This window comes from Ovis aries, chromosome 7, assembly GCF_016772045.2.
Source record: "Ovis aries strain OAR_USU_Benz2616 breed Rambouillet chromosome 7, ARS-UI_Ramb_v3.0, whole genome shotgun sequence".
Taxonomy (NCBI): Eukaryota; Metazoa; Chordata; class Mammalia; order Artiodactyla; family Bovidae; genus Ovis; species Ovis aries.
Genome location: NC_056060.1, coordinates 77,654,978 through 77,665,553, shown reverse-complemented (window position 1 = coordinate 77,665,553; position 10,576 = coordinate 77,654,978). Strand labels below are relative to the sequence as shown.

General features: G+C 46.4%; 1 protein-coding gene across 1 annotated transcript; it reads right to left on the bottom strand.

Annotated features, from left to right (window-relative positions):
- Positions 1 to 1,083: 1,083 nt before the first annotated feature.
- RDH12 (retinol dehydrogenase 12) lies at positions 1,084 to 9,847 on the bottom strand. Its single transcript, XM_004010741.5, has 7 exons — positions 9,618 to 9,847; positions 8,076 to 8,194; positions 7,453 to 7,608; positions 6,695 to 6,799; positions 5,748 to 5,957; positions 2,999 to 3,188; positions 1,084 to 1,932 (listed from the first exon to the last, which is right to left on the bottom strand). The coding sequence occupies exons 1-7, from the start codon at positions 9,683 to 9,685 to the stop codon at positions 1,830 to 1,832; spliced, it is 951 nt and encodes a 316-aa protein (XP_004010790.1). The 5' UTR covers positions 9,686 to 9,847; the 3' UTR covers positions 1,084 to 1,829.
- Positions 9,848 to 10,576: the final 729 nt, after the last annotated feature.

Sequence of the window (10,576 nt, the reverse complement as noted above, 5' to 3'; positions counted from 1 at the left end):
GTGTCCAACTCTTTGCCACCCCATGGACTAATGCCAACCAGGCTCCTCTGCCCATGGAATTTTCCAGGCAAGAATACTGGAGTGGATTGCCAATTCCTTCTCCAGGGGATTTTCCCAACCCAGGGATCAAACCTGCATCTGCAGGCAGATTCTTTACCACTGAGCCACCAGGGAAGCCCACTATTTGCTTTACTTTCATCTATTTGAAAACGTCCTTAGTAAAATAGTTTTTTGCTTCCTTGTCTTTTTAAAATTTATTTTATTTATTTTTGACTGCACTGGGTCTTTTTCGCTGCATGCAGATTTTCTCTAGTTGAAGCCAGTGGGGGCTGTTCTTCACTGCGATGTGCAGTCTTCTCATTACGGTGGGTTCTCTCGTTGTGGAGCACCAGCTCTAGGGCATGGGCTCCATATTCGGGGCACCTGGGCTTAGTTGCTCCGCAGCATGTGGCATCTTCTGAGACCAGGGATTGAACCCATGTCCCCTGCATTGGCAGATGGATTCTTAACTACTTGCCCAGCAGGGATGTCCTGCTTGTCTGTTTTTTAAGTCTGCCTGCTATGGAAAGAAAGGGCACTTTTATCACCATATGCCCTTTGGATACGTTCAGACTGGAAGCAATAACATTACTTCTTGGCTCAACTGACTTAAAAATGTGGCATCTCCCTGTCTCTTCTTGGTGACCTTCAGCACTTAAGGCAAGGAGCAGGTCACCTGGGGCCACAGTAGATGAGAACAGGGAGGCCAGAAGAGAAGAGAGCTATGGTTTTAATTAGAGGGTTTATCAGAGCTTGATTTTTCTGTCTTTATGTATCAAACTAAATGAAGTCTTCTACTGCCTCTGACCTTGATCCATAGTGAAGCTCAGCATCTGTATAATTTAAATCACTCCTACCACTTCTTAAATAGTAAAATGTGAGAGCTGAAACAAACTTGAGGAAACACCCAACTGAACCATCTTATTCTGTACCTAGAGGACGTATTATAAGAAGATTATGGGTCAGTGGGTGAGAAAGTGAAATATTACTCATTGAAGTTGGTTTCATTTCTCCCTTGCTACCCTGAGAGAATAAATAAGGCAATAAGAGGAACACACAGTCTTTATTTTCTCTAAAATTGAGGCAAAGGCAACTCTTTAGAAAAAGAAACCATCTACATGATTGAAAATGGGAAGGTCCAAACTTATACAATGTTTTATGCCAATTATATCTCAGTAGAGCTGAAAAAAATTGTTTTTAATTAAAAAAAAAAACTACTGGAAAGAGAAAACAGGCTCCTGTGTCTTTACACTGGAGCCTTTACACTACAGCTCCAGGATGCTCAGAGGAAGGAAATAATGTCAGCCAAGTTTGAGCCTAGATCCTCCGGAGTTGGTCCAGACTCCAGACTAGCGTTACAAAAAAGAGATCAGTCAATAGTCTTTGAGCCTATAGATCCTAGAAAGATGTAACACTGATGTTCATCACCTCAGCTGAGTGTGCTAACTGGCATTTCTGGTCTCAGTGAGGAAATTGATCCAATTTCCCAGGCTCTTCTGCCATTCTCATGCCCAGCCTGGCATCTGCCCCGTTCTACCAGCCCAAGAGGGTGGCCGACTCTGTAAGTCTTGGAGAAGAGTGCTCTGTAGCTGTGACCATCTTATGCCATGAGCCAGCCTCATGAGAGGGTTGGGTGTGCAAAGATTTCTAGAAGGGTCGGGAGTATCAGAGCAAGCCAGGGTTCACTACAGCAGCCTGCCAGGACAAGTCTGCAGGGCAGGCCTTCTCCTCGGTCCCCGTCTCTCATGGTGTGGACTTGGCCTGATACAACCGTGCCTCTTCCACCAGATCTACTCCCACTGGATTCCCAGAAGCTCACAGCTGACGTTCCACAGGCGCTCAGCCGTTTTGTTATTCCGGGCCCTGGGCGACACCCAGGTCTTCTTGCAGTCACTGGAGGGAGAGAAAGAGAGTGAATATCCAACAGTGAAAATGGACAGTCTGGAAAAGTTCACATCCTCCTCCTCGGAATAGATTTCTAACTGTATAAAATATATTAGATAAAAAAGAAACTAACTATACTAAAATTCAATTTTAAAATATTCTGGGGTTTGTATTGACTTTTTAAAATTTTTAATTTTATTGGTGTCGAGTTGATTTACAGTGTTGTGTTTGGTGCAGGTGTGCGGCAAAGTGATTTAGTTAGACATGTACATATCTTCATTCTTTTTTAGGTTCTTCTCTCATAAAGGTTATCACAGAATACTGAGTAGCTTTCCCTGTGCTATATAATTGGTCCTTGTTGGTTATCTATCTTATATATAGTATAAAATGTTTTAAAAACAAAGGTATAGCATAGTAACATGTTCATGTCACTTTGCAGTGGTTGCAGAGACCACAGAATGTCCCTTCTGCTCACCAATCCTTTGAAATCTGGTGGTGACTGGACCCCAGGCTAGCTCATCTAGTAGACAACAAAATGCCTATTCTTACATTCCATCAGTGAATGCCAATCTCGCCATCTCCGGGAGACAGAGTTCACACTGGGAAGCAGTGGCTTTGCCCTGGAGCTTTGTGCTATGTGCTATTTAAAAATTCATAAAGGAAGTCAGCCAAAACCTTCTAAGGAAAAGAAAAAGGCTCTGCAAAGCTTACCTGGAAATGTGGCACATAGGTTTCAAACAGAGCCATGAAACCAACTCTTGTTGTTGTTATTGAAACCAGTTCTTGCAATGTTTCGAAGCTGTTATTTAGTCACTAGGTCATGTTGAGACCTCCAGGCTCCATGGGATTTTCCAGGCCAGAATACTGGAGTGGGTTGCCATTTCCTTCTCCAGGGAATCTTCCTGGCCTGGGGATTGAACCTATGTTTCCTGCATTGGCAGGCAGGTTCTTTACCACTGAGCCACCAGGGAAACCTATGTATCAAATCTAAGCTTCCTTTAAAAAGTAAAAGCACTTGGTTTACTGGCCCAACCTGAATCTGGATTCCCCCATCAGGCACACAGCTGCTACACACCTGAAGTACTTGCCGCTCAGAGGCTCCAGGCCCTCAGCCAGCGCGCAGTGCAGGCTGGTCTGCGCCCCCTCCCACGTCGTCTTGAGGAAGGGGGAGAAGAGCCGCCAGAGCAGGCACAGCAGGAAGGAGTGTCGGACCAACTCGGAGCGGACAATGCCTGGGTGCACCGCGTAGGTGGTGACTCCCGTGCCTAGCGCAAAGAGGGCGCAGTTAGACCAGAGACACACTCCCAGGCCAGGAAAACAGCTCACCTCCTGCGCCAGCATGCACAAGCAACAAGAAGGGCCCCGGAACCCCTGTGTTCCAAAGACACCACTTCCAGCCAGGTCGTGGTGGTGGTGGTTTAGTCGCTAAGTCGCCAGGTAGAAGCTCACAAGTAATTCACTGATGTTATCCAGAAAGATCTATAACTTTCTCAGCCTTCTATGCACCAGATGGAATACTTGGTTAAAGGTCCTTCTATTTCAGTGCCATCTTTTCTTTTTAAGATTCTTTTATGTGTACCGTTTTTTAAAGTCTTTAATTTGTAACAATATTGATTCTGTTTTATGTTTTGATGTTCGGGCCATGAGGCCTATGCAATCTTAGCTCCCAACCAGCAATCAGATCCATACCGCCTGCCCTGGAAGGTAAAGTCCCTGGACCACCAGGGAAGTCCTTGTTTCAGTGTTATCTTAATCTTTGGCTTAAATGGTATCGTTGGAATTTCTATTGGAGAGTCTCAGGGGTAACAATTCTGTTAGAAGGTAGGAAGCTAGGACCTTGTTGTAAACTGCATTTGCCAGGCAAACACATTTGACGAAGTATATAGGTTGAGGGGTGTTGATGGATATGATGGGGGCTACTGACAGGCCCCCAGACACCCCTGCTACCTCTACTGTCTTCAGTATTTATTACATACAAGGGCCGTGCTACGTGTTTTACATGTTATCTCATTTGACTCTCAAAGAGGTTCATGAGATAAGCAATACTAAGAAGCCCACTTATAGCTAAGGAAACAGAGTTTTCATCAGACAGGTTAAGGAAATTGCCTAAGGTCCCACCTAGCAGGTTGCAGAGCTAAGGTCTGAACCCCAACGTAGAGCAAAGAGCATGGACTTCCAAGCAGCCTGGATTTGAATCCTGTCTCATTTAGGAATAATATGTCCTGCTTGGGCAAGTTTCTTAAGATATTTGTGCTCATTTCTCCCTTTGTAGGGAGTGGAAAAATAATAGCATTTACCTCATAGGAATAATGTATTAAATGAGTAAAGACATCGATAGTACATGGCACACACAAACTCTCAATTATTTTTGTCATTATTAGTATTTTTTAACTTTTTATTTTATATTGGAGTATAGCTAATTAACAATGTTGTGATAGTTTCAGATGGACAGCAAAGGAACTCAGCCATACATAATCATGTATCCATTCTCCCCCAAGCTCCCCTCCTACCCAGGCCACCACAGGACATTGAACAGAGTTACCCTATTCTTCTACTTTCTGCATTCTGATAGTAAATACCATTTCCCCAAACTCTGGCTTATTCTCTAGAGCAAATGGTCCTCTAGATTCAAAGATATCAAAGTCAACAGCTAAACAAAAACTTCAGGGTAGCGCAGAATCATAGGATTAAGAGTGGCCTCACCTCCCCTTACAGCTGAGGGGATGAAGTCAAGGGAGATTAAAGGGACATGTTTGCATATACACGTGGCTCTACATATGGTAGAGCAAGAACTCAGACTCAAGTATCTGAAACCCTGACTCCAGGCAGTGAGTGGCTGCTCTGTAGCTCAGCTCACCGTGTGAACCTCAGCAGAAGGCCCAGTGAAGGAAGCAACCTGATTTAAATCTCAGTGCCAAAAATAAATAAATAAATAAATCTCAGTCCCTACCTTCCAGTCCTTGTCCTTCACTTGCTGTATAATCTTGGGCCGGCCACTTCTCTAAATCTCGGTGTGGACCCATAAAACAGTAAAAACAATACCTATTCTGCCTGTTGCAAGAGGTTGTCATTAAAAAATCAGATGAGGGCTTCCCTGGTGGCTCAGTGGTTAAGAATCTGCCTGCCAATGCGGGAAACATGGGTTCGATCCCTGATCCAGCAGGATCCTTTATGCTGTGAAGCAACTAGGCTTGTGCGCCACAACTATTGATCCTGTGCTCTAGGGCCCAGGAGCCACAACTGCGAAGCCCATGTGCCCCAACTACTGAAGCCTGAGTGCGCTAGAACCCATGCTCTGCAACAAAAGAAGCCACCACAATGAGAAGCCTGCACGCCGCAACTAGAGAGTAGCCCCCACTCTCCGCAACTAGGAAAAAGCCTCACAGCAATGAAGACCCAGCACAGTCAAAAACAAATAAAATTATTTTTTAATAATTTTATGTATTAATTAATTTTTAATATCAGATGAGATTATAAATGTGAAATCCTGGGTTGACCAAAAAGTCCATTCAGGTTTTTCTGTAAGATGTTATGGAAAAACCCAAATGAGCTTTTTGGCCAATGTAATAAGATGTAACAAAACACATAAGGTTTATAGGTTTTCCTGACCCCTGTTCAATTTTAACAGTCCTTCCCAAGGGCAAGGACTCTGTTTTATAACATTCATTTTTCGCTCTGTTGGTAACCTCATTTTCCTTAGCGCACAGAGCTGCCACTGAAATGTGCATGCTTGACATTCTGACTTCAGAAGTTTCTGTCAACCTCAGAACTGGGCTGAGCCCATGCTTTTCCTGTCTTAACTCTGGTCCTTTCTCTAGACTCACCTTTGAGCCTCTTGGCCAGCTCACGAGTGAAGAGCACGTTGGCCAGCTTGCTGTGGCAATAAGCGAAACTCCGGTTGTAGTACTTCTCACCCTGGAGATCGTGGAAGCGAATCTTGCCAGCATGGTGGGCCACTGACGACAGGTTCACCACCCGTGCAGGGGCGGACTCCTTCAGCCGCCCCAGGAGCAAGTGGGTGAGAAGGAAGTGACCTGTGAGGAGAGCCGGTGGGGAGAGGGGTGGAATGTAAGAGTGGACTGGCAGCCCAGGCTTGGGTGTGAGAGCTGGTGTATGACAGGATTTTAGCACTAGCTCACTATCATCTGGGTGTGAACACATTGATACAATGAGCAACTTAGCACTACTGGTCGGTCAGTCTGAGTTAGTGGAGTCCTCAAGGCAAGGGCCAGAGCTGGACTGTAGGTAAGGCAATACAGATGCAGTCTGTAGTTATTTGCACTTTTGCCCTTGCCCCAGTCAGGGGCAACTGCAAGCTTTGGACATCTCCCCTCTAGCTATGATCACACAGCTGTGGCCATGGACAGAAGGAAGGATGAAATATTCAGGGAAAATAACACGTGCTTATGATCAGAGAACATGCTCCATGATACCCTCATGAAAGCCATCGCCCTGAACTTTGAACTATAACCGCTCTCATACCTCAAGTCTCGAAGGTCTGCCTCCTCCATGGACCAGCCCTTGCTTTACTTGTTACAGTAACTGACCCCTTGCAGCCAAAGATCCCTGCACCCCTACATCTGGCCCTGCCTGGCAAGTCTTCATTACCATGGTTCCCTTCAAGAATGACATTCTTCTTCCTGGTATCTCCTAATTTGGGGGGTTCTTAATGATGTGAGTAAGAGGAGCTCACTTTTTTGTACTGGTTAGGAGAGGGATAATGAAGGAAAACCCAGAATGCCTTGCTTTTCAGTCACTCAAAGATACTCACCCAGGTGGTTGACTGCCAAGTGGGTTTCAAAACCATCAGCTGTTTTGGAATACGGGCACAGCATCACTCCTGCATTGTTGATCAGAATATGAAGCTGCTTTTCCTCTAAAGAGCACAGCCAAGGAGACCATGTGGTTAGCTGCCTGCCCCACTTCTGAGTGCTTGTTCCTTGCCTTTGGGCCTATCTCAGTGATATTCAGTAACCGCTGTCACTGGGTTTCTAATTTTGGTTGCTGTTGTCTTCCTGGACGCCATTCATCCATTCATTCAGCAAGTGTGTACTCAGTACTGACTCAGGGCTGGGCTAGGCACTGGGCACACAGTGGTAAATAAGACAGACACGGTCCCTGTCCTTCATAGATTTCATAGTCCTTGATGGCAGATGGTCGTTTTCCAAGATACAGAAGAATATTAGCAGCAACACAACTTCCTGTACTCCCTGTGGCCGCAGAAGGCTGATTTTCAGAATCAAAGAAGAGCGTGGCATCAGGGCCACGCCTTGATGCCAAGGAGCAAGCCCAGACAGGGAGCCGACATCTCCAACATCCCCACTGCTGAGGCAAGAGAATGATAAGGATCCTGCCCAGCCTGTCCACCCACTGTCCCTGTGCCAGTTCCCTGCCCTGCTAGTTCATGCGGCAGAACCTGTCCAGTGGGATCCGTAATGGTTCTGATTTTACAGTCAGAGATGGTCCAGGGTGGAGCAGCCACTCCCACACCCAGCTTCCTGCCTTTCTAGCCACCTACTGGGGCCTCACCTGCCAGGAAGCCCTCAGCAAAGGCTCGGATGGATTTGGTATCAGATAGGTCCAGTTTCCGTACCAGCACCTGGGAGTTCTTTGTATCAGCTCGGATTTCACTGGCAGCAGACTCCCCCTTCAGTACATCTCGACAGGCAATGTATACTCGGGCTCCTAGGGCCAAAACAAAGGACTACATGTTCAGAGCCTGGGCTGAAGAAGAGTCTAGTAAGTGAGTTCGGCACTGGTAGGCAGAGCACTCCCCCTCACCATTCTTAAAACAATGAGTAGCTATATTGCCACTTCTGGATTCTCCTTGCTATCAGCTTTAGACCAGCCTGGGAACCCTGACTTTTACAACCCTGGTTTTATTTTTTACCGTAGCTAAGGATCTCCTTTTAGAATAACCAACCTGACCAATATTATACGCAGGCATCACTGTTTTCCTTACTTTATATAATAAGAAAGGGGCAGGCAGGAAGGAAGGTTTCAGGCCATAGAGTAAGTTGGTATCCCAGCTGGACTTGAACCCCAGGATCCTTGAGTTCCTGGCCCAGGAAGAAAGATAAGGGAATGTGAGCAGAGCTCCTGGCAAGAAAGGCAGGAGGTCCTGCCCTGTGGAGACGAAGGGAAAGACTTGCCTCTGCGAGCAAGCTCTCTGGCCGTCTCCTTGCCGATGCCTGTGTTGGCGCCAGTGATCACCACCACCTTCCCAGAAAGCTGCACATCTGTTCTACAAACCCCGCCAGCGAAGAACTTCCTATAAGCAAAGGAAACAAAACATTTACGCACCATCTTTTCTAACCCCAGAAGGAGATTCATAAAACTCACCCGCCCTCAAAGAGGGATTCCTTTGCATTGTTGTCAGGAGACCTAAAGCAGCTAATCTTCAGGGGACAGCATTATCCCAGTGAGCAAGGCAGTCTCCTGCTTATCAGCTCAGGTGGGGAAGTCATGTGCCCGGAAGCTACAAATGATCATCAGAGCAAATAAAATCAATTCTCTTGAGCCAGAGCCAATGGAGACCTTCCTTGTTAGATAACAAAGATATCTTGCAGAGGTTCTCAGAGGTCAGATTCCTCCTCTAACCTGCGCCACAAACATGAGATGGGTGGGCATTCGTGGAATCAGTGGTCCTGAGCCCTCGGTCTTCAATAAGCATCAGTGGTGAGTAACTGATGAACAGCACCTCCAGGGGTCCCACATGTAAACATGGCTCTTGGGTTGCCTTGCCAGTTTTAAGAGAGCCAGAATATTCTGCCATCTTATTAGAGATTTCATTCTAGCAGTCAGTGCACAAAGAGGAAAACCTCCGTTGCTCAGACCTCTGTGCGAAGAGCATCCTTTTACATAGAGTTGACCTGACAAGTTCCCCAAAATAGGACAGGAGGGAACAGACCTGACATGACCTGAACATCGTCCAGCTGCCAAGCACTAAGCCAGGCACTTTCCAAGGGAATTTAATTCAGTCATTCTGTTATTATCCCCATATTACAATGCAGAAAGCTGAGGCTTGAAGTTCACTAGCTAACAGTGGCAAAACTGGAATCTGAACCCAGCTTTCTCTGCCAGGACCTAGAGCAATACTTTGTCCTTGATATGTCCCTTTAACCTTTTTGACTATCTCCAATTTAAAAATTCTCTACTCAGAACACACATTTCTCTGACATCTCCAGAAATCTTACAGCAAAATAGCCATCTCCAAACATTACTTGTCAGCTATTTCAAAGTGGAGAGAGTTCGTTTCCTTCCCAAGATGCCTGGTACTTAACAATGAGTCCCTTGGCAAGGACCACCCATGGTAATGCAGCAAGCCCACCTTGACTGGGGATACTGAAGAAAGGGAGGTCTTCAGAGGAACTAAGGGAGTAGAATGAAAGAGCAAGGGCTCCCCCATAAGATGGCTTTCAAGCTACTTAACAGAGTCATCCATTCAGCCTCTCACTAGCTTCAGAATTCAAACCCGCCTCTCCTCTCCCAGCCCAGGTGCTTCCTTCTCATCTTCCACCATGGTATTCATAACCACCTCCTTCCTTCGTGCTTTTTCTGCCTTCACTTTCTCTCCCTTGGCCTCCATCCCTTTCTCCTCCTTCAGCTGCTGAGAACTCATCTCCTTACAAGCTCCATGGCTCCCAACTCAGGGCTTTGTAAACTACTCAATGAATTACTGAATTAAGACAAACCTGATGGATGGAGCTGTCACATACAGGAAAGAAAGGAAGGAGGTGAGCAGTCCCAAGACAACCAGCATCTTTTCAACTTCTTTAGTTGCTGCTGCTTCAGCAAGAGCAACTTCTACTCCAACTCTGGCTCAGGCTCCTCCTGGTCTGGCTCCAACTCTTGGCTGCTGCTTGCTGCTTCTCTCTCCTCCAGCTCCTCTCGCTCCTGGGTGCTCAGCAACAGCCTGGCTCTGAGCGTAGCCCAGAATCCTATTTAAATCCGAGAGCTGTCAGAGCACAGCCTGCTGGGAGATGTAGTCCTGGGGGAGGAGGACAGAGGAAAGAGCAGAGCCTCACATTGGCAAAGAGAATGAGGGCAGATGGAGAACAGCCCCCTAACTTCCCCATCCTCAATCATTTCTCTTATCTAGGGGGTGTATTCTCTCAACCACTCCCAGCCGCACACCTGCAAAATAGAATAGTTTTAACTTTAGCAATAGACCCCATGATGCTTGAAATACAGTGTGATTAAAATAGACAAGAAAGAAACCCCCAGAACGATGAAAGAATTCAGAAGAGTGGTTTCCCTTGATGGGAAAGGGGTAGAGATTGGGGCGGAGCGTGTTAGGATCTTCTGGTCAGGGGTGCTGTTCTGTTCTTGGAGGTGGCTGCTGTTACACAGGTGTGCTCACTTTGTGAAAATTCACTGAGTCATGCACTTGATCTGTGCACTTGGTGGGTTTTGTAATTTTTTTGATTTATTTTTTACTGTACTTGAGTCTTCACTGTGGTGCATGGGCTTCTCATGGCTGTGGCTTTTCTTGTTGTGGAGCACAGGCTCTAGGCACATGGGGCTTCAGTAGCTGTGGCTCATGAACTCAGTAGTTGTGGCCCATAGGCTTAGTTGCTCCACAGCGTGTGGGATCCTTCTGGACCAGGGATCAAACTGGTGTCCCCTACATTGCAAGGCAGATTCTTAGCCA